Source organism: Papilio xuthus, unplaced genomic scaffold (assembly GCF_000836235.2).
Source record: "Papilio xuthus unplaced genomic scaffold, Pxut_1.1 DF828037.1, whole genome shotgun sequence".
Taxonomy (NCBI): domain Eukaryota; kingdom Metazoa; phylum Arthropoda; class Insecta; order Lepidoptera; family Papilionidae; genus Papilio; species Papilio xuthus.
In genome coordinates, this window is record NW_013530612.1 from 109,159 (window position 1) to 134,344 (window position 25,186).

Below are 25,186 nucleotides of genomic sequence, written 5' to 3' on the forward strand. Positions count from 1 at the left end.
TATGTCACTGTAGTGTTAATTTTTCGACTGGATAAGAGTATTACATAGTTGGGTCAACAAGCGTTTTAAATACTCAATGGCGGACACTTAGCACCAGTTTTGTGACTTTTTTTAAATAAAAAAACGATAGTGCATATTATCACACAGATTTCCTTCATTATTACTTTTAATGTTTCGCCAAACAATCTAATATTAAAATAATCAAAATAAAGCCAATAAAACAAAAATTTTAAGAATAATTTTTATTAATTCACATACATGAAGTATTGATAAATTGTACAGACAAAAAATTCATTCATATCGACATCTTATTAATAAATAGCACATCACTAATCATGACAATACAGACTTTGAGACGTTATTTTTTCTAATTTCATATTTTTTTTCTTTAACAAGAGCCACATAGCAACCTTACACCCAAATACTGTATAGACTTTAAAGCTAAGATTATTAATAATAAATAATTTAAATACAAAAAATAAATTAATAAAACAATTTTACGTGATAATAAAACTTTCGCGGTAAAGTCTTGACAGTTTTATTTTAACAATAAAGCTGTCAAAACAATCAAATATGGCGTCCATTTTACTTCGAGAGCGTTGTATTAAAATTCAGAATGGAATTTTTTATTAATTTAAGCCTATAAAATGGCTCCAGTGAGCTTTGTAAAATTGTATTCATAATGCGTTCAACAATCATCTACGAAACATCATAGTCTTCATGAAATACCCGTTTTGGTATCTTTAGTCCAAAATATAAGGTACTTAATGTGACTGACGTAAGTCAATAAATTAAGAATGATATATGGGAACGAATTTTTTGATGAGATTTCTGGACGGATTAAGTTCTTTATTACGTAATTTTATGATTTAAAGTTATCTATTTGTACTATTTTAATATAATTTTACAACTTCATTGTTGCTCACTGGTCTAACAGACTAGAATCTACCCTAAATTCAATAATTTATGATCGTTTTTTAACTTTTTCACCGAAACTTGATGTTTTACTGTTCTTATTTTCACTAATGCTAGTTGCTACTGATATTTCGGTAACTGGCTTATTTGATTCTGTAACAGAACTGCCGAAATATATAGCAACATCGTTGTCTTCGATATCTTTTACTGGCTGAATAGTTTCTACTCCAGGCGCAGGAACCACAATTGTATGTGTTATTGAGTTATCTGGTTTCAAATCACAGTCAATACGATCTTCATGTTTATGGTTAGTGCTTTCTCTATGCAATATTTGTTGTATGTTTTTCGTGCTTTGTATATCTTGATCTCTTTGTTGTGGTTTGTCTTTGGTTCTGTCAACAGGTTCATAACCTGCTGGTAAAACTAAACCGCCGATATCTAAATTACCGAAATCAATCGTTTGTTGTGATTTTATAATTTGAGTGGATTTCTGAGTTTGTGTAGGTTCTTCTATCGCTTGCAAGATACTTTGTAGAAGACCTTCTGATAGTAATTGTTCGTGAGGTATGGAAGGACTTCCTTTTCCTTTACCGTCTTCTGACGATTGTATTTGTAAGGAATAAGTCGCTAAGTTACCTTTTACAGGAATTTCAGATCCGTATTGATTCAAATTTTGATTACTCGAAGCTAACTTCTGTTGCAAACGTTTGGTTTCTTCGCTTAGATTTTTAATTTTCTGCGACGTATGGTATATTTGTTCTGATACTGTATTTATGTTTTCTTCTTTGTGAGTATGTTTTCCAGTCTCGTCTTTTAACGATTTACCTTTTTGGATGCTTGTTTTTTCTGTCTTTTCATTCTTTATTGTATTTGTAGGTAGTATTGTTTGTACCAAGGTGTGTGATGCAGTGGATAGGTCTTTGGTATTATACGAAACAGACTCACTGCCCGGTGCTGGTATATTGAAATTGTTTTGTGATGTTATAATATTTTGATGATTTTTAGCGAATGTTGAGCCTAAAGAACTTAAGCTAGCTACATATTTCGATGCTAAATCAGCTGGGATTTTCTCTCCTGCTTTCGCAGCTTTTAAAATAGCTTCATGGTATGGGCAATGCTTTAATATTGCTGCAGCTTCTAAGCTAGATAGGTTCGCTAGGATAGTTCCATCAATAGTAGCGGTGACTGCGTTATTGCTTGATCCTGAAGCTGTATGGTCGCCTACAGTTAGTAAAGGTGCAGAATACGAATCTATTGGTGATCCGTATAAATTGCTAGGTTGCTGAAGATTTTGGAAGTTTATTGGACTGCCTGAATGTGGTAAACTGTATAGATTCGATGGTTCTATAGATACGGATACACCGTTGTATCCATGGTTACCGGTTTGTGTGTTTATGTCTTTTATTTCTCTAATAGGTGGGGGTAAATATCCTGGTCCTTGTTTCAAATGATCTATACCATGAGAATCTTTGTGGTGTACTGTATGCCCGATTTGCTGTATCAATCCTTCAGGTACTGATTCTCTGAATTTGATAGGATGTTTTGGTGTGTTACCTCCAGTGTGTATGGAGTGTCCACCACCGGAGAATGTACCATATGGTAATGGTAAGTTGGCATGAGGTTTAGGTACTCCGTAGATATTTGTAGGTGATATGAGCTTTGCTCCTTGTTGTCTTAAAGAAGGTGGGTACGGTCCATTGGATAATGAGTCTAACGGCGGAGCGCTGTAGCTATCTATTGGCTTGTCGAATCCTGTTGATTGGATTAATAGATTACCATGAGGATTGTTTTCAGTGTAATGCGCTTCGAAGACAGTCTTTGATTGATCGATGTGATTGGAATCACCACCAACGATTGCGTTTAAATCGATATTCGCTAATGCATCTTGGTGTACATTGGAGTAGCCTGTTGATATTTGTGCGTTCGAATACCCTTGGTTTACATTTTGTAAGTTACCATTTAAGTTTACGTGGATTTCTTGCACTTGTGGAACAGGAGGTGGTGGTCCGTACTGATCGTCTATGTGTATATGGGATGCTGTATTAATATTTGATGCGTGAATATTAGATGTATGTATGTCAACATGTTCTACCAATGGTTTGGATACTCCAGGAATCGGTTTCCATCCATCATACAAGACGTGAGGAGGAGTAGGTGGTGCTGGGATACCTGGATGAGGTGGTCTCGGGTTCGGATCCGGTTGTGGAGGACCGTAATGTCCACCATTATCGAAATCGTGGACCACTACTTGGTCATTAGGTCCTACTGGTCCTAATATGTGACCCGGTGGACCATAAGTGTCTGATGGTATTGGGAAGTTAGGTTTCAAATCCAATGGAAGACTAGGTAAAGGAGTTCCATATATCGGAGCTGGTAGATTTAATCCCAAATCAAAATTACCGACGCCAACGTTTTGTTGGAAGATTTGATTTGACAGATCTGGTAATTGGAAATTGTTTACGTTTAATGGAGCTCCGTAATTGATCTTAGGCGGCCCGTACACTGGTTTTGGAACACCATAAACCGGTTTCGGTACACCGTATACTGGTTTCGGGAATGTAATCTTCGGTGGTTTGAATGGTGCACCATAATTTGGCTTTGGTACTGTAAATTTAGGTGGACCGTACGTTTTCTTTGGTGGTCCGTATACTGGTTTTGGAGGACCGTAGATAGGTTTCGGTGGTCCGTACACTGGTTTCGGTTTCGGCGGGCCGTAGATAGGTTTTGGTTTGGAGACAGGTGGCGGTGGACCTTCGTATTGCTGGTTGGGGAAGACTACAGGTGAGGGGGGTCCGTAAGCTCCTGGCGGCGTGTCGGGGAAGCCTTTGATATCTGGTACTCCGTAGATAGGTGCCGGTAGTTGAATATCTGGAACTGAGTACGCGATGATGATGATGATTAATTCAAAAACTGACTACAAATTCTTATTGTATAATTTGTTTATGTCACTTATGTCATAAATAGTTGTACTTACTAATGTTTAAGTCCAGCGGTGGTCCGTATGCGTTGGCCGGCAGTGGCTCACCATATGAATTGGAAAGTGCAGCATCACGCTTCTGAGCTTGTGCACCTGGAATAACACAAGATAATATATCTGGCGTGTCCTTCTCCTATCCTATACCTTTTTCGTTCCATAGTTACAAATATTCCTGACCTGATTGTGATGCTTCAGCTACAAGATCCTGTTCGCTGTCTTTGCTGACGAGGCCGGGTGGTGAGTCTTCTGCTAACGCAACGCTTAGCAGCAGTAGAAGGAACTGCAACAGATAATCAAATTATAGTCGTTCACTATATAAGATATAGAAATTACTGTAAATTCTATCTCCAGAATATTGTCATATTTTAAAATGAATAAATTTTGAAGCATTTTTGCTTATTCATGGTATTTTTATTCAAATTTTAATGATCTAAACATTGAATAAGGTGATGCATAGAAAGGGGAAATATTCTCTTTCTGTGCGTCTCCTTCGTCGAATTAAATTAGGCAACGCATAAGCAATTACGTATGTCTATTGGTAGCGGTCGCTTCGCTATTTGAACGATTTCAGGTGGCTTGCTCGTTTGCCAACTTATGTACTTTATAGGGGATCGAATTAATTGTACGCCTTTTCATTTCAAGATTTCCAGGATCGAATGTGACGTAGCTTTCATGAACATTTATTCGTTAAAAGCCGATAACGTATCTGTAGTTCCTGTGGTGCGTAAAAATTATAAAAGATAGTTATAGCTCTCTGTGCGGACCACTTGTGTGAAGCTCGGCTAATTGCAATCAGCGATGTGCTCACGCCTGTCCTACCTATAATGAAAGCTGGCAAACTAGTTTATTCTTTAGTGATGTTCGTGTTTATATCGATTTATTTGTAATAGCGGAGTTGGACAAAGTGCATTCGCTTCGACGCGATTCCATATCGAACTTCAAAGATGTATAGATCTGACAATTACTTTTAAAGTTATGATTGTCGGCTTGAAGCGAATGCATTTGCACATGCCAATTTTTTAATTTGTTTTTTATTATTTTCTTAAAATTAATACGCTGTTTTTATGGTTTCTTATCTTCTCATTTAGTATTTACGGAGGCTATATAAGATACATTTGTTAATATGTTAAATTAAGACAAAACTTAGCACTTTCCTATGACTGTAAAATGAAAATATATTCCTAAATACAACATAGAATTTTATTTTATTAGCAACAGATAGAACTTTTTGATTGTGTATAAATAAATCAAGTCATATTTTTTAAGCAAAGTAAAAAAAACAATTGTCGATATCTTATCGGCTTACAGCACATCACTAGTGCGGACAGGTCGCAGCCTCTTTAACTTTTTTCCACATTCATTGTTTACTTTGTTAATAATCGCGGAAGCACATCACTAATCTAATTAGAATAAAGAAAAAATCTGTCACAGACTGGGAAGTGATACATCGGAAGTATACGATGACTTCGTTTTAAATAAATGTGACATCGTAATTAGAACTTAAAAGAAATCTTACTAATATTATAAATGTGAATGTTTAGATGGATGGATTGATGTTTGCTAGAAGATTTGACATACATATAGAACATAGTCTTGAAGAACACATAGACCACTTATTAAGTGTTTTTTTTCCGCGCGGAAGGAATCTTGGGCGACAGCTAGTCTTACTAATATTATGAATGCGAATGTTTATGTCTAGCAAATATCATCATCATCTTTTCTAGTTTATGTCTAGCAAATATCAATCCACCCATCGGATTGATGTTTCCTAGAAGATATCTCCGGCACAGCTATCTTGATGAAAATTGTCATAGCTGTAGAACGTCTAGAAGAACACATAGACTACTTATTAAGTTTTTTTTAAATGTCGCATTGACAAATGGATGCTGACATTCTACCTATTTTTTATTAAGAAAGAAAACATGAAAATGGAACTTACAGGGGAAGGGACTAGAAAAGGGACGGATCTTTTTTTAATTTCTTCTTTTCCTATGTCCAATAAAGGTAGGAAATGTATATGAAACTCTTTATTACGTCCTCATGTTTATTGTAAGAGGTGGGAAACTTTGGCTGGCGTAAAATTTTTATCACGCTTAATCTATGATCAGTGAAACTGCACCTTATCTAGTTGAATGATCTTTGATATTGTTTTGTGTGAGAATATATATATGAATGAAAGAAATTTTTCATTTTAAGGTTCCGTACCTCATAGGAGAAAAACGGAACTCTTATAGGATCACTTTGTTGTCCGTCAGTCTGCCAAGACCTTTTTTGTCAAAAACGCGTGAAGGTATCAAGCTGGAATTTATATCAAATACTTAAGTCTGTGATCGCTATGTGTTGTGAAAAAATAAAACTTCTAAAAAGCAATCAAAAGATACAACCGTTTATGTCGCAAATTTTCGCAAACTTTCGACATTCGCAAGGGAATCAAAACCTACAGGATACTTCCCGTGAACTTAGAATCTTGTTTTATTTGGGAATTATTTTCTAATATACCAGACTATGTTCTACATCTATGCCAAATTTAATCAGGAACCGTTAAGTCGTTCCGTATTCATCCTCAGCTCACTATAAGTCCCCACCGAGGGGCTCGGAGTCTACCCTATGTTAAGGGTGATTAGGCCATAGTCAACCACGCTGACCCAGTGCGGGTTGACTTCACACATATCTTTGAATTTTTTCGCACACATGTGCAACATCACGATGTTTTCCTTCACCGTAAGATCGTCGGATAAATGTACAAAATCTGGATGACCGAGCATTCCCCGGTATTTTTTTTTTTAATTTTGTTTTTTGGAAATTATATTTAAGTACGAATTACTAATAAAATGATGAAATATGAATAATATTTTTCGATCTTAACGATAGAAAAAGTTAAGTTTATGTTTAAGTTGATTATCGATAAAACACAAATAAAATGACATTTTCTAAAAATGATTCCTAGCTAGATCGATTTGTTGCCCCCAAAACCCCCTATATACTAAATTTTATGAAAATCGTTGGAGTCGATTCCGAGATTCCAATTATGTAATATATATACAAGAATTGCTCATTTTAAGATATAAGATAAGATATGTAAATCGGAAATCGAAAAACAACATGTACATGGCGGGATTAGAACCCAGGACCTGCAGATTGCAAGTCAAGTGCTTAACCCCTGAGCCACCGACGCTCCTTTATATACTACTAAAAAAGTTAGTATAATAAAAAAAGCATTTAGTTTTAGTATATTCCTTCCAAATTGTTTAAAAAAGTCAAAGCCAGACATACAAACATAAATTTTTATTTAATTTTATGCCGTGTCTGTACGTTAGTAGGTCTGTACGTATATACGCAGTGAAAGTGATTCAGCCTCACTTCAGTATCAATACGAGAGATGTAAACGTGAATAAAACACTTTCACGTTGATTTCGGCACCTACATACTATACGAGTATATCGATTTTAATTATTAAATGGTTACTAATTTACGTTTATTCGAATGACGTAAGAAGCAAATGTGCGCGTATTAGCTGTCGCCCGTGACTCTCCACGCGTAAGTAAAAAAACATTATTAGTAGAAGTGTTCTTCCAGACTACATCAGTGGTTCCCAAACTTATTTTGTCTACTGCCCACTTTGAGAATAAATATGTTTTTAGCGCTGCCATATTTTCACATATTTAAAAACCACTATAACTTCAAATTAAATTAAATTAATTATTGTGACCTATATATGTATATTAACGGAGAATTGTAAAGGAAACTTTTACTATAACCCGCAACTTGAGACCTGCAGCGCACACAAGGGGACGTTATCGCACACTTTTGGAAAGACTGTTCTACATCTATGACAAATTTCAGTGAGATCCATGCAGCTGTTCTAACAAAGATCCATCCAAATATTGTCATTTATAATACTAGCTGTCGCACGTGACTACTCGCGCGGAATTAAAACAACTTAATTAGCTTGTGTGTTCTTTCAGACTATGTTCTACATCTATGTCAAATATAATCGAGATCCATGTAGCTGTTCTGGAGATACCTTCTAACAAACATCCATACAAACATTCGCATTTATAATATTAGTAAGATTTATTTCGTTTTTTTTGTTATTTAATTAAAAGTGTTATTACGTTAAATAGGCTACTTATTAAGTTATTTTTAATTCCACACAGACGGAGTCGTGGGCGACAGTTAGTTTATTTATATGCACGTCTATTCAAGACCTGTTGTAGGTTTTAGATTTGTCACTTACCGCTCTCCAAGGAGGAAACTGGAACAAACAAAATAAAATATTAGTTACTAATCAATAGCTTACTTTGTTCCGATTTAAATACGTCTGTTGTTGCTACGTGATAGTTAATTCAATCTATATTATTAGTTCGAATTAACTTCACAGCTACAAACTAATACCATCAACAGTGGTAGAGCCCGCTTTAACACCTTCGCACGAATTGTCCCGGCTCGTCCGATGAAATACCACGACCATACAGAAGTCAGGCCTCAAGTGGAATTAATTCCAATTACAGTATGATGAGTGTGCGTCCCTGAGACCTAATTTTAGTCCTCTTTCCCTTCCCATCCTATTTCTTATAAGGAAAGGATAGGAAGTGGAAGTGTACTTTCCGGATGAGAGGATGCATGGGAAGGGAAAGTATTTTCTTTCTGTGCATCCTCTCCTCTGTCGATTAAAGGTGGGCAGCGCATATGCAATTACGTATGTCTATGGGCAACAGTCACTTCGCTATTTCAGTGATTTCAGGTGGCCGCTTGCTCGTTTACCACCTTATAATATAAAAAAAACAGCGACAAAAAGTCGATAATCAAATAGGCACAAAATTCTACGTCTCATAGCCTGTCTATTTATAAAGGTTTGTGAACGTTTCGGGCCTTAGCGTACCTGTACTTTAAGCCACTAACTTTTAATTTAATCGTCTATTATTTACAATACTAATGTTAAAACACTTCAAATTAATATGTAAGTAAAATTCTTTAATTATGAATTAAGGTCAAACAACGAATGGCGATTAGTAATCTTATAAATACGAAAGTTTAAATCGATGTTTGATAGACGGTATCTTAATCAACTGCATGGATCTATATGAAATTTGTCATACATATAGAACATAGTCTCGAAGAACATATAGACTACACATTATATTTTTATTTGCGCGAATGGAGTTGCGGGCGACAGCTAGTAATAATATAAATGCGAATGTTTGGATGGATGTTTGTTCGAACGATTAAACAGAATTCGAGAAAATTTGTCATACATATAGAACATAGTCTGGAAGAACACATAGACTACTAATCTAGTTGGTTTTTTCCGCAGTAAAAAAAATAAAATGGTTATTCTATTATGTATTCTACGCGTATATTTTTATTTATTTGATTTTTTCTTAATCAATTGACATTTGTCGATATCACGTGAAAGCTCATCTCGTAAGGTAAGGTGAAAGTCAGATGACCCGGCAAAGAATCGACAAACGTAGACGCGCCATTATATAATGGTGTTTTCTATTTTTACTATATTAATAACTAAGATAAGTTAAAAGAATTTCAAATAAATTTATATCAGTAATATTCATTAAGCTATCGCCCGCGACTCCGTCCGCGCGGAGTAAAAAAAAATAATTCGTAACCTATGTGTTCTTCCAGACTATGTTCTATATGTATGACAAATTTCAGCGAAATCTATACAGCAGTTCTGGAGATACTAACATCATCCATCCATACATCTAAACATTCGCATTTATAATACTAGTAAGAGTAAGACGTGAGATTTGACATTTTTCTTCACTTTGACAATTATAATATAATTATAAATATAAGCGTTTAACAACGTCTCGATATGGCTTAGAAATAATAAATTAACATTAAACATAGAAAAAACAAAGTATATAGCATTTTCCATTAAGAACCCTCCATTTTTTGAGTCCTTCCCCCTATTTGCACACACCTCATCTACCTGTCAAAAGTCCTTCTCGAGTGTCACGTGTAAATGTCAGACCATACAAAAAGTTGATTCAATTAGATACCTTGGCGTAATTATTGATAAAAAATTGTCCTTCACGGAGCATATAGACCAATTAACTCAGCGAATCAGAAAATTAACAGCAGTTTTTAAAAACATCAGAGATTGTGCAGATAAAGACGTCACTAAAATATTATATTACTCTCTATGCCAGTCTGTGCTATGTTATTGTATTTCATCTTGGGGTGGTACAAATAAAACGCATCTTCTGCCTTTAGAGAGAGCCCAACGAGGTATACTAAAATGTAGTACAAACCGTCCATACAGATACCCAACAGCTAATCTGTATAGGGAATGTAAAGTTCTTACAGTAAGACAATTATACATACAGACTCTTATTCTGCATCAACACTCATTAATGACATACAAAAAAGATTTAGTCTCCACGCAGCGCTCCTTACACAGCATATGTGAAGTTCCAAGAGTACGAACCATGTTTTCTGGAAAATTTCCATACTTCCTGGGCCCATGCCTATATAACAAAATACACAAAGAAAACAAAATACTCAATCTTACCTCCTTAAAATGTAAAAACTTATTATTCCATATACTTGTAAATCTAAACTATGCAGATACTGAAAAACTCATTGATTTTATTATATAGAATCCTTTCAATCCATACATTTTCTCTAAGAAATATACATACACCCACGAACATATGCATCCACTCGTACGTACATAAACACGCACAAATATTTACATGCAATATTAAGCTATTTTAATTATATTTTTTTTTCTCTTTTTTTGTAATTCTTAAGTAAGGCAAGAAATCTCACAATGTAACTAACATATTACTTATACTATAGCACTAAGACGAAAGAGACCTGGCTCCTATAATACGGGTCTAGAACCTAGTTTAGGAATCAGGCGTACTATTACTATGTAATTTTATCATAATTTTTGTTGCCTAAATAAACGATTTTTATTATTATTTTTTTTTTTATTATTTGCTGTTAACTCTAAAAGAAAAAAAAAGATCTTAACCGAAAAAGCACATCTAAGTATTTGACAATTAATAATATTGAAGCATTTGTTTCAAAGTGTTAATACTAAACGACGCAGCGTGGGCAGGCCTCCCGCAAGATGGATATATGACCTGGTCAAGGTTGCGGGAGCGTCCTGGATGCGGGTGGCACAAGACCGGTCATCGTGGCGATCTTTGAGGGAGACCTATGCCCAGCAGTCGGCGTCTCATGGCTGAGAAGAAGAAGAAGAAGAATACTAAAAAGTACAGATTTAAACAAATCTCTTTGAGGTTTCCAAAAAGATAATTAAGCAAAGTCAATCAAGGTTATTAACATATAATCTATGACCCTTTGGAACCGAGCAAAAGTGAATCATTATCAGCTTAGTATACGTCCCCACCGAGGGGCTCCTTGCCTACACTAAGTTAAGGGTGATTAGTCCATAGTTAACCACGCTGGCCAAGTGCGGGTTGACTTCACACATATCTTTGACTTTCTCAGATATGTGCAGCATCACGATGTTTTCCTTCATCGTAACAACATAGGATAAATGTATATATGTAAATCGGAAATGGAAAAACACATTGGTACATGGCGGGATTCGGACCCAGGACCTGCAGATTACAAGTTAAGTGCTTGACCCGCTGAGCTATCGACGCTCGACGTGAAGTGAATATAAGACTTAAAATATAAAGATCGTATTATATATTATATTTTTCGTATTATAAGTTTTAAATACATAAATTACCAACACAAGATATTCTGCTTAACCTCATTCAGTGTCTGCGACTCGTTTATTCTTTGTCGCCGTCGAGTTTCCACTTATACCAACATCGTGTAGAAAGTCGCTTGTCCGGTCAGAGAATTGTCAACACAGCCTTAGGGTATCTGTTAAATGGCTAATAGCATTTTGCTATGTCAAGTATATCATAAAATTATACTAAATACAAGTCGCTTGCGACTCCTTTCGCGCAGTATTAAAAAAATAATAGTAGTCTGTGTTCTTCCAGACTATGTTCTACATCTATGACAAATTTCATCAAAGTCCATGCAGAAGTTCTGAAGATACCTTCTAACAAACATCTAAACATTCGCATTTATAATAATAGTAAGATGATTAGTAAGACATCATCGCAGTTATTTCTTAAGAAAATATTAAAAGCCTACTGTTAGGAAGAAAATCTGACACTGTGCCGGTGTGGCGCAACACTAGCCTTACTAAAATGTCAACGTTTATGTCCCCTCACTAATCTGACACTTGACTTTGTAACGAAAGCACGACATTCGCGCCAAAGAATTCTAACTAATAGCGTCTAAAACTACTAAGACATATCCCAGTGGATAGGTTATGAGCCGTGATATTTTGTGTCTATTTTCGTAATTACGGCGTTGAAAATAGCAGTATTGGTAAGTCGAACTAATACATAGAGTTAGCCTACATTAACTTTAACTGGCACTAAGTCTGAACAAAGCAAAAGCCGTCATGTATAGCAGGGTCTTGTCTAGGGATATGAGTGTTTGAACAGTTGGACATTCACGAATATTGGTGACATTCGCCTTTGTATCATCATCGTCAATTTTGTCAACTTAAATATGACATTTTTGGTGTTCTTTACGCCCGATAGGGGGCGCTGTACAAATATATATACAAACTAGTTGTGCCCGTGACTTCGTCCGCGTGAAATTCAGTCTTTGTGTAGCATTTTATTATTTAGGCTACTTATAGTACATAACATCAAAACATATTAAACTCACTGTTTATTTAACTTACTAATATTATAAATGCGAATGTTTAGATGGATGTGATATGGATTGATGGATGGGTGTTTGAAGATATCTCTAGAACGGCTGAACGGATCTCGATTAAATTTGGCATACGTATAGAACATAGTCTGAAAGAACACATAGGCTACAGTAATTAAGTTTTTTATATATCAGTTAGTTTATAATATTAGTAAGGATTTTGTCTATAATGTTGGCAATTGTCAGAAATATTGTTGCCCACATTCAATATTCTAGTATGTATTTTCTCGCGTATGTTGTGACGTCATCACTCCGTCAACTTTCGCTTGGACCGGTCATGTATTAATTAGAACAAGTGATCGTTAAAATAATTATAACATCCATCAAACCGACACAGATGAAACCGTATAAATGCTTTCTCGGACAATTTCATGGGCGATTGTAATGTTACATAGCGAAATGGTAAAGCGGTTTGAAAGTATTAACGTATTTTATGAATATTAAACACGATTAAATCCCTCTAAAATCACACATGTATTATTTTAATCTTTGACAAATGTCATATTTTTTTATTTGTTAGGCAAAAGGTTTGTATATTCAGCCAATGAGAAAACAAAGTAAGCAAAAGTTTTTTTTTTAAATATATTTTTTTTTATTGCGTGATTTATATAGTAGCTGTCGCCCGCGACTCCGTCTGCTTGGTATTAAAAACAAAACTTAATTAGTATTTCTATTTACCTATGTGTTCATCCAGACTATAGTCTAAAGATACCTTCTAACAAACATCCAACCAAACATTACGACAAATATAAAATTAGAACGCATAATTTTCAAATCAAATTACACGGAATATTTCCGAATCTAAAGACGCTTACAGCAATCATTTACCGTAACTAATCTAATGGGATGCGGTGAATTAAATCATCAAAATGATCGTCAAAGATTTAAATTCGGTTCCCACTGACGATCGAATATACGACATAAGTTTGCGTTCATAGCTGTAATAAATCTAATCGCATTATGACCATCAAATGATATTTCAATGAAATAGGGAAAAAATAAGCGTCTTTGACTGTACTTAGGGATATTACTTTGCTAATTTTTATGATCAAATTAGCTGGTGCTAACGATCTCGTCCGCGCAGAATTAAAAAAAGAATAGTGGCCATGTATTCTTCAAGATTATGTTCTACATCTATGACAAATTTCAGCTTGATCCATGCAGCCGTTCTGGAGATATCTTCTAACAAACATACATCTAAACATTCGCATGTATAATATTAGTAAGATTTATATTTATACTAGTTGTTGCCCGCGATTTCGTCTGCGCGGGATTACAACAAACCTAATTATCCTATGTGTTCTTGCAGACTATGTTCTACACCTATGACAAATTTCAGCGAGATCCATGCAGCCGTTCTGGAGGTATCTTCTAACAAACATACATGTAAACATTCGCATTTATAATATTAGTAAGATTTTTGAGGATTCGAATGATTAATTGCAGTTACAGTTTTTCTAATTGAATTAATATAAATCTTTATAACAAAGTACAAATCATCATTGCGTCTTATTTTCCCGCCAAAATGACTTGTCAAATTAATTCTTTGACAAACGTCAGGTACATTTTTTAATTTTAATAAAAAGGCAATTGCTGCGCAAATACAGCCATTGACAATTGATATTTGCAGGTCATGCTCCCGCCAAAATGAAATGTCAAATTTAATTTTTTGACAAACGTCATATTTTTTTATTATTTGTAAAAAGGTGTGTACATTCAGCCGGTGGCGAACGCGTCTTTTCTATGGATTTCTCCGAGTGAAAGTGAACAGAAACCAGTTTTGAAATATGATCGAGGGGCGCGGATGGTTTTATGTTTTTAAGGTTATGTAACCACATTCAGTGCTGGGGTCAGCGCACTTGTTAAGAGGTCGTTCGTAACATAAAATGTGATTGAATACCAGCTTATTTTTTTATCTATGTTTTTTCTAAACCTTTCACTCTTCATACTTTACGTAATATATTAAGATACTATCAAAATTAAAATATAAATACAGATTAAAAATTATATCAAATATTAGCGCAAGAAATTTTAAAGACACGTGTGAATTCTCAGGAGAAAAGATCATTGGCTGTACGGACTTGACAGCAGACTTTTTTCATAAAAAAAGTTCACGGGACGTAACCTGTAGGTTTTGATTTGCGAATGTCAAAAAATTTGCGTAAATTTACGACATAAACGGATGTATCTTATGATTGCGTTGGATTAGAAGTTTTATTTTTTCACAGCACCTAGCGACCGCAGACCTGAGTATTTGGTATAAATTCCAGCTTGATAAGTTTCCGCGTTCCAGAGAAAAAGGGTCTTGACAGACGGACGGAGGGACAACAAAGTAATCCTATAAAGGTTCCGTTTTTTTTCCTATGATGTACGAAACGTACTAAACAATGTACTTTATCTATTCATTGATAAAAGAGTTAAATAAATATTCTTTCTTTTTGAAGTCTTCTTAAAACATAATTAAATATTGGCGTCGTTCTACGTTCGTGAGTTCAACGTTTGAGATGTAACATCACACGTCCACTGTACCGTGTGAAAACCACATAATTAAAGACATTGTGATTATAATAAGATCGTGGCCGTCAAGTGCACAATGCTCGCTAACAAGTGAATTGTAGCATTGTATGTAAAATATAGAAATAATTTGATGCTTCCTCTGTCGAAATATGTACGTTTTGTGTGATTTTAGTTGGTTCAGCTTGGATAATTATAATCCTATGTTACTATTATAATATAAATGCGAATGTCTAGATTTAGAGCGTCGGTGGCTCAGGGGTTAAAGCACTTGACTTGTAATCTGCAGTTCCGTCCCCACTGAGGGGCTCGGTGCCTACACTTTTTTTCTCAGAGGGGAATGCTTTATGTATGCATGCATGCTGTAGTTATGTGGGATTCTCTTCCGGATGGGAAGCATACCCACTAAACCCCTCTGTTCCTCCAACGCATGGGGACGGGACCACGGGCTCGCTTTCGCTTTCGTCCGCGGCAGGCTCGGAGCCTACCCAAAGTCACGGGTGACTAGGCTATAGTCAACCAATGGCCAAGTTCGGGTTGACTTCACACATATCTTTGACTTTCTCAGATATGTCACCACGATGTTTTCCTTCACCGTAAGAACGTCGGATAAATGTACATATATAAATCGGAAATGGAAAAACACATTGGTAGTACATTAAATTATTCAAACTTTCGTGAGACATTATACTAAACTGATATATAAACACGGCTAAACACTCACGTATATACGTCCGGTGGCGGCACCGACTAGTTTCGAGCCAGTCAGGGGGGGCCCTTCATCATGAGGATGAGTGGTACTGGTATTATTTCGCGGACGCGGCCCGTCGCTCACTCCAGTATGAAGGGCCCCCGATGGGCTCGAAACTAGTCGGTGCCGCCACCGGACGTATATACGTGAGTGTTTAGCCGTGTTTATAAATTGGTACATGGCGGGATTCGAACCGAGGACCTGCAAATAGCAAGTGCAGATTAGTAAATATTTAAATCTAGGTGTTGTTTTATACATAACAGATAGAGGAATGTGTAAATAATTCACTAATTACCGTGAACCGAGAGCTGAATACTTTCTATATTATTAACATAAATTATACATTAAGACACGGAATATTTTACAGCAGCTGGTGACCGGAGCAAGGAAACCGGATATGGTCAGGGACAGACGAAGCATTCGCTCCGACGCGATGGAGTGGTCCGAAGGATGGTATGAAGCTAAGTAAATGTATGTAATACGATACCCTGATTGTTTTATTTCTTAGGAATCCACTTGACTGTGTAGTTTTTAGGGTACCTCATAGGAAAATCGGAATCCTTATAGGATCACTTTGTTGTCCGGCCGTTTGTCAAGACCCTTTTTTTCAAAAACGTGTGAAGGTGGAAGCTGGAATTTATATCAAATACTCAGGTCTGCGGTCGCTAGGTGCTGTGAAAAAATAAAACTTCTAAACCAAAGCAATCAAAAGATACAACCGTGTCGCAAATTTACGCAAATTTTTTATCTTATATATATAAAAGAAAGTTGTGATAGTTACACTATTTATAACTTAAGAACGGCTTTACCGATATGCCTGAAAATTGGTGAGGAGGTAGCTTAGAGCCATGAGACGGACATAGGATACTATTTATTCATGTTTTATTTCGAATTTATGCTTTGATGACCTGCTTTTTATTTAACTTATACTAATATTATAAATGCGAATGTTTAGATGTTTGAAGATATCTCCAGAACGGCTGAACGGATCAAGATGAAATTTGGCATACATATGGAACATAGACTGGAAGAAAGCATGTAGATACAGGGGTCTAAGCTCCGAATATGCTTTTGTCCCACTCGGCGTCGAGACCCTTGGTCCGTGGTGTCCTAGCGCTTTAAGACTTTTTAAGGACATATCCAAAAAATTTATCATCACAGAGGACCGAAGAGCTGGCAGCTACCTCGGTCAAAGAATTAGTTTAGCTGTACAGAGGAGGAACGCTGCCAGTTTCTTCGGAACCTTGCCTAAAGTGACTTCTTTTAATATTTTAGTAAATTATTCGTTTTCAATATTTTATATAATATCATAGATTTAAGACTATTCATGTAAATCAATAAATTACAAGTCAAACAAATTGTAGCCACAACCAGGTTACTTACGACAAATTTGTATGCAGCTTAACTACCAATATAATACTATAAACTATATACTAAAACTGAACCAAACTAAATAATATAAAAAAATCGATCCCAAATCGTTGCGGTCGCACGGTAAGGTTCCCAAGAGGATGGCGGCATTTCCCCGTTCATCTATGGTAAAAAATGACATCGTCTGGAAGAATACTTAGTCCTAATCTGGACATGCATATAAAGTCTAGACATATAGGTTAATAGTTGTCACCTGCGACTCCGTTCGCGCGTTATTAGGACAAAACTTAATAAGTTATGTGTTCTTCCAGACTATGTTCTACGTCTGTACCAAATTTCATCTAGATCCGTTAAAATATCCATCTATTCATCCATCCATCCATATAATCTACAGTCTTTAACAGTGGTAGAGACCGCTTTAACATGTTCGCACGAATTGTCCCGGCTCGCTCAGTGAAATACCACGACCACACAGAAGACACGCCTCAAGTAGAAGCAATTTCAACTACAGTCTGATGAGTGTGCGTCCGGGAGGCCTAATTTAGTCCTCTTTTCCTTGAAAGGATGGGTAGTGGAAGTGGACTTTCCGGATGAGAGGATGTATGGGAAGGTAAGATATTTTCTTTCTGTGCATCCTCTCCTCCGTCGATTAAAGGTAGGCAACGCATATGCAATTGCAAATCTATGGGCAACGGTCACTTCGCTATTTCAGCGGTTTCAGGTGGCCGCTCGCAAGTTTGCCACCTTATAATGTAAAAAAAAATCTTTCTACTTTATAATATTAGTAAGAAGTAATATTTGGAACTACAAAATATCGATCGTTAGTTGGTTAAAGACGGTCAGTATTTACATCTATATAATGGACATGCTATAAGTCGGGATATTTTGTGCCTATTCGATTTTCTACATTTTGACGCTAACGCTTGGTTGGTAGCGGTGTTGAAAATTTGAACTTAGAATAAAGAATTAAAAGCTATCATTTTCAAATAATGTCCTATCCGTTTATAGAGATTAGTGGTCATAGAGAATATTCCTCTACAATTGATTCTTAGAACTGTGTGTCAATGTTCTGAATAAAGTCTCCAGAGTGCTCACGTCGGAGAGAGCTTTGCCGGAAACACCGGATACTAAGTTGAGGGCCGGTTTGTGCTTACAACTTATTTCTTTTACTTGATAAGTAAGCTTGTATGTAAGTATTTTCATTTTTGAAATTAACTACAATATTGTTATTCATGAATATCGTTATTTTACTTGTATAAAAACATTATTTAAAGATTTAAAAATCGATTTTTGAAAAAAAAAATTGTTGCACAAAATTCTTTCTGACGAAAAAATAAAATTCAATCATTTATTTTATTTTAAAATGATTAAATAAAATTATAAAATAAAAAGTAATTCTAAAATTTAATTTAATTTCAAATCAAATATTTTGATTAATTATTTAAACGGCTGAATGAAAATATCTTTGATCTTTTAAAAGTAACTATCAATTTAAAAAAAATAAAAACTCACCATTTTCCCGAAATGTTTGAAATTTTATCCCAAACACGAACAAATGCACCAACACCAAAAATAAAGTTAATAAAAACACGATTCACTCACAAACTTTCAAATTCCCGCCCGTTTTAATTGTCAGATTACTTCAAACTGTCAAACTTTTAATTGAAGCGTTTTTTTTAAATCAGCGAGCAAAGCTCGCGACCGTACAGCCACGACTGTCGTCTTGAAACCTCTTCTAAAGAAAGTAGGATAGAGTGTATCTCATACGAGTTTACTTAATATACCAATTAAAGGAAATTAAACCTTATCACGTAGGAATAAAGGCTATTTTGTATATGTATTGTTTTAATTTTTTATTATCGCACCTCTTTCGTGTGTCAAAAAATATTCAATTGTCTATACATTTATGGTTTATTTTGCTCTGTGGTGATAATTGAACTTTATTTTCATTGATAAGTTCATAGTATCTTTATAATATTTTATTGTAAAATAAACCTTATGCCTTTGTGATATGTCATAAATTTGTTAATTGAATATTAGCAGGACGTTAAAAGTTCGTTTTCTCCTTTATTTGTCTGAGATGTGTGTGGGTGCGGTCGTCGGAATTCTTAAGATTTGCATAACCGCGGAAAATCTGAAAGTGACAGTTTTTGATGCAAAACAATATTTTGGCGCGGAGCGTGTGACATTTTTACGAAGCAAAGGCACGCGTATTGTTTATGCCAGTGTCAGTAAAAAGAAAGTTAAGTATGTGAAAAAAACTAGTATTAAATATTTAAAAAAAAAAACTATTTTTACTTAAATTGAACTGGATTACGTGAATTAATTAAATAAAAAATAATCACGTTTTTTATTTAAATACATAAAATTAGTACATTTACATAGACTTAATTTAAATACGATCTAGTTCATTGTCAAAGAATATTTAACAAAGCCTCTGAACTTGAATTCTAATTAAAGTAAAATGTATTCTTAAGACGTCTTAAGATGTATCTTAAGATTGCATGTAGCTGAAATGCGTATGCTAAGATGGATGTGTGGCGTGACAAGGAAGGATAAAGTTAAAAATGTGTATATTAGAGGAAGTTTGAAAGTAGCGCCAGTGATCGAGAAATTGAGGAGTAAAAGATTAGCGTGTTTTGGACATGTTATGAGGAGGGATGATGATGATATAAGCAAAAAAGTAATGAGATTGAATATGGATGACTACAAGAGTAGAGGAAGACCAAAAAAAGTATGGAATGACTGTGTGAAAGAGGATATGTGTAAGAAGGGGGTAGACTCGGATATGACGGCTGATAGAGATGTATGGAGGAGTAGTACATGCTGTGCCGACCCTCGATAGGGATAAGGGCAGGTTGATGATGATGTATTCTTAAGACGTCATTTTAACGGCTTATAAAAATGTTACGATATTTTAAACATAATTTATAACAAGGATATCCGCCATGATTCACAAATCACACGAAATACGTGTCATTTTAAAACTTAACAATTACGGAATAACAAATATAAATACATTTCGCATGTTACTTTCTACAAATTTTAAAAAGTTACGTCACGCTGACGGAAAACGTAATTTTTCAAAGATGGCAGTTATCGCCAATTATTAGACGTTAATCGGCAACCTTAGAACGTAAGAAATATACATTTTATAATATTGTGAAAGTTATGTGGAAGATTTTTAAATTAGTCAAGTTTTATACTATTGCATATTTATGCATTTATCATATTAATGATAAAAAGTGGGTCATATGACTACATTAACACTAATCAAATCATTACTTTTATCTAAAATTGTCTTCCAGAGACAAAATTATATGATACGTTTTTTTTAAATATAAAATAATATTTACGTAGAAAGTTATTTATACCAATCAATAAAAGACAATTAATGGACAACAATTATCATTTCCGATGCTATTTCCCGGCATTTTTTTGATGTCAATGGCATCCCGGACTTGTGAGGTTACGAAACGAGATGCTATCATTATTTAGGAATGCCTCAGTATTTAATGTTACGCAACTTACGCGGGAATGGAACGCCATCTTTCAAAATTTAGCGGGACTGTCATTTTGACATTTGTTTTTTTTTTAAGTTATACAGAGAAAGGAATTCCTTTTAGCGACAAACATAGTTTAGAGATACATTATTATAATTATATTGTCTTTTAAATAAACATAAAAAGGATTCATATAATAAATAAAAATATATAACAATCGTGTTTTACAATAGAATGGAAATTATTTTATTTATTAATTAATTTATGTAAGTAGTTATTGGTTAATTAAAAACAAACAATAATATTGTCTGACTGTACTCTTACACCAATAATATAACGATATATAAAACATATCGTCATCCTTGTCATTATCTTTGATAAAATAGAGTAAAAAATATGTTTTAAACAAAGATTTTGGTCGAAACCGAAATTACATAATACTGTAAATAATTAAAGAAAACTTTAAATCTAACAAACATTACGCTCGTAACCCAGAGGAGTAGGCAGAGACTTCAATTTGAAGCGGTCCTAGCACACCTAAGTATTACCCGGTGTGCATAAGTCGAATTAAATTGTGACATTTCACTAGCCCCCTTCAGCAAATGTCAAAAATATTACAAGATGCTCTTTGGACTGGCTGTTATATCATTTTTTTCTTTTTTTTAAATATCAATCTCTCTCTGTCTAAGTAGGTTTAATATTCTGACAGAACCAAAGACAATATAGTAGCGCTTCTATCGTCGATTTTAAGTAATACCGTCGTTCTTAAGCTACTTTTCATTTCAGTTTCAAACGGTACTTTCCGCGTAACTCACGGCGGCATCATGGCGTCCCTAGTTCTCAGCCTCCGAGTGAAAGTCCATCTCAGCCCTACACGGCCTTGCGGCGAAAGTCCGTTCGTTTGACCGGTGGGTGACGACATGACAGGTACACGCATTTACTGTAAGTTTATTTTGGAGAAATACTTGTGTAATACCAACCTTTGTTAATTATACTAAGTTTATAAAGAATCCTTAATAATTATTTGTAAGAAATGTCGCACTAAAAGTTCTATATTTTACAAAAGTAATTAACTTTTACTCAAAAATATTTACGAACTAAATCCAATAGTGAAATTTCGTAATACTAAAGGTCGCGATGTATGGAATTTGACGTTCCTGTATTTATATATAAAAATACAGACGAATTGATAACCTTATTTTTGAAGTCGGCTAAAAAGAACCGACAGTCTCTAATAAATTAAATAGCGCCATCTATTATCTACATTTTGCTAAAGATGCACGAAGTTATGTCGAATAATTCGAATTAATTTTTCACTAATTTAGAATTTTATATCTTACAATAACAGTATATGTTTTGTGTTCATTTAACATCTTATTAAGGGGAAGAAGACGAATGCAATGTTGTTTACAAATGCAAATCTAAACAAAGTTGAACCATACATATAATTTCACGCATCTAAGAGGGTTGGCTTTCTCCAGACCGGACAGACCTTGTTACGTTACGTGAAAACAAAATGGCGGACTGTTTAACAAACAAAAGCTTTTAACGCCTTTTAATGTATTTATGTAATGAAATCTGACGCTACGTTGGAAATACTTGAGAGAATTCCGATGCTTTTTTATTGATTTTTAAAATATGAATGGATTTTAAGCGAAATTTTAAAATGGATACGTATTTTGGTATGGAATTTGGATTCTTTTACATTCATACATCTATTTACATGTTTATCGTAAGAACTTTTTTCATCAAATATGCTTTTTATTTGGTCAAAATTATACACTAATAGTTTTCCTCGATTTTGTCTGCGCGGAATGAAATATAAATGTAGATATAAAAATAGCCCGTCACCCGGGAATAGTGTAACTTCAAAACAGTAAAAGAATTTTTCTAATCTGTTCAGTAGTCAAATCTTACTTCTTAATAATATTAGTATAGTTTTTAAGACAATTTCATGCCACTATTTATCAATAGATGGCGTGTATAATACATGTAGTATTTGTTAAATAAAATCTTACTTCTTACTAATATTATAAATGCGAATGTTTAGATGGATGTTTGTTTGAAGGTATCTCTATAACGGCTGAACGGATTTCGATGAAATTTGATATAAATATAGAACATAACCTGGAAGAACACATAGGCTACTAATTATGTTTATTTTAAATAACGCGGACGGAGTCGCGGGCGACCGAGTATAATTTTACATTACCATTTTGTTACATATGCGTCATGTATAGGATATAAGTGTCAGTTTTTTAATCAATTGTCCTCATTTTAAGATGAGGTCACTAAGAGAGATCTCTTACTTGATTACCTAACAACTTAAACACGCGTGACACACAAACTGACAAGGAAAGTGCGTTTCCTATTCAATATTTTTTATGTAATATTTACTTAGTAGTAGGTAGATTTACGACTTGTAAATACGACTCACTAATGCAAAAGCAAACAATATGCGTCTCTAATAATATTACATGTAAATATATAAATATAAATAAGCAATAATATGCCATAAAACATGTTTTTTTATATAAATAATTACAAATATTGAATGACTACAATTATTTAACGCAATATAAAAAACGCCTGTCAAATAAAAATAGCAATTATTCAATTAAGCATAATTATCGATAGCAATTGTTTATTGTTTTTCATATTTTAGTCTTGTATAAAGTACAGTATGTATAAATTTATGTAATTTCTAAAGAGAATATCTAATTTGTTTAATTATTGAACTTATTTTACAACAGATGGAATATTTTTTGACGGAATTTTACGTAATCCGATGTTACCTTTAGTCTAAAAGTGTCAGTTGTTTCAAAGATAATATGAAGCATAAGAATGTGTCAAAGAGCAACAGAGTGTTGTTTACGATAAGGTTATTTCTTTTAATAATCCTTTATATGAAGAGTATTTATTTATATACAACTAGCTGTCGCCCGCGACTCCGTCGCGTGCATATATAAAAAAATCTTAATTAGTGTAGCCCATCCATCTAAACATTCGCATTTATAATATAAGTAAGTTAGATAAAAAGCAGCTCTTCGAGGCATAAATTCGAAAAAAAAATGAATAAATAGTATCCTATGTCCGTCTCCTGGCTCTAAGCTACCTCCTCACCAATTTTCAGGCATATCGGTAAATCCGTTCTTGAGTTATAAATAGTGTAACTAACACCACTTTCTTTTATATATATGTATAGCTTATGTTAAGATATCGACGTGTTTAGTGAAATCGGTCAGTCGTGTCGGGGGCATATGAGCCTGTTCGGGCCACTGCTCACCCCCATACCCCTAATTAAGTTTATGGACACACTATAAGCGGATAGCGGATTTCAAATACAATTAAAATTAGTAAGGAAGAGAAAATTATAGCTTTAACAAAGATATGAAAGAATTTGTAGCTATTTTTAGGGTTCCGTACCTCAAAGGAAAAACACGTACTCCTTATAGGATCACTTTGTTGTCCGTCTATCTGTTTGTCCAGACCCTTTTTCTCGAAAGCGCGTGAAGGTATCAAACTGGAATTTATTAAATCTCTTTCATTGTTTCTCTTTCTCTTGCTTAAATGAAGGAGACGGCGAGAAAATTCGTTCAATTTTTTTTAATTCGTTGACTATTAATTTCTTATATCTTACTAATATCATAAATGCGAATGTTTGGAAAGATGGATGTATGTTTGTTAGAAGGTATCTTCAAAACGACTGCATGGATCTTATTGAAATTTGACGTAGATGTAGAACATAGTCTGGAAGAACACCGGATGAGTCTCTGGTGTCAACAATTTTATAAGTTAAATTAGGATCTAACCTAAAAGCTGGGTTAGATTATTTTTTTTTTATTTTTTTATTTATTTATATAAACAAGGAATAAAATACAAATTTACAATAAAAGTGTCTATAAACCCATTGCGGGTTTGTCCAGACACTTTGGTACTACGCTATGAAACGGTAGGTAAGTTACATACTTTTTTTTTTGTTTACAGCAAATTGGTGAGCTCGCTCATACCGTCATATACAGGGTGCACAAACGCGTTATAATTTTATTAGACTTAGGATTTTAGATAATGATTTTTAAGTATATTTTTTATGTTTTTGTTGTTTATATTATTTTTTATATCAGTAGGTAAATTATTTATTAATGTTGGAATTATATATTCTGACGTACGCTTACCATAGACGTTGATATAATCGGGGGTCGACAATTTTTTATTTGTTACGCTCCTAGTTGTAAGTTTATGTTCAATTGGGATTTGAATTTCAGTCCGAAAATATTGTTCTACTAATAAATTATATTCTACTTTTTTATGTATTGGAATTACTTTACAATGTTTAAATAGTTTTAGAGGATCTTTGGAACAATTCTCTTT

The 25,186-nt window shown here is 34.3% G+C and overlaps 2 protein-coding genes across 4 annotated transcripts in view; one reads left to right on the forward strand and one right to left on the reverse strand.

The window, feature by feature from the left end:
* Positions 1 to 273: 273 nt before the first annotated feature.
* LOC106114557 (uncharacterized) lies at positions 274 to 19,015 on the reverse strand. 2 transcript variants are annotated; one of them, NM_001312856.1, is given in 5 exon segments: positions 274 to 3,789; positions 3,890 to 3,985; positions 4,070 to 4,172; positions 8,130 to 8,147; positions 18,825 to 19,015. In NM_001312856.1, coding segments are annotated over 5 exon segments (3,045 nt in total). In that variant the 5' UTR covers positions 18,828 to 19,015; the 3' UTR covers positions 274 to 964.
* Positions 19,016 to 21,617: 2,602 nt separating this feature from the next.
* LOC106114625 (uncharacterized) overlaps positions 21,618 to 25,186 on the forward strand; it is an 8,912-nt gene continuing 5,343 nt past the window's right edge. Inside the window, exon 1 of one of the 2 annotated variants that reach the window (XM_013307898.1) lies at positions 21,618 to 21,742. The gene's annotated coding sequence lies outside the window, so the exon portion shown is untranslated. Of the gene's footprint in view, positions 21,743 to 22,308; positions 22,498 to 25,186 lie in introns of those variants that run through there. The other variant, XM_013307900.1, reaches the window with a different exon arrangement.

Bases quoted from the DNA above. Each gene is read 5' to 3' on its own strand.
- LOC106114557 (XM_013307819.1), bottom strand. The intron at 3,986-4,069 runs GTCAGGAATATT...GTGTTATTCCAG, and splicing joins AGCTGAAGCATCACAATCAG to GTGCACAAGCTCAGAAGCGT. The intron at 3,790-3,889 runs GTAAGTACAACT...TCGCGTACTCAG, and splicing joins ACCGCTGGACTTAAACATTA to TTCCAGATATTCAACTACCG.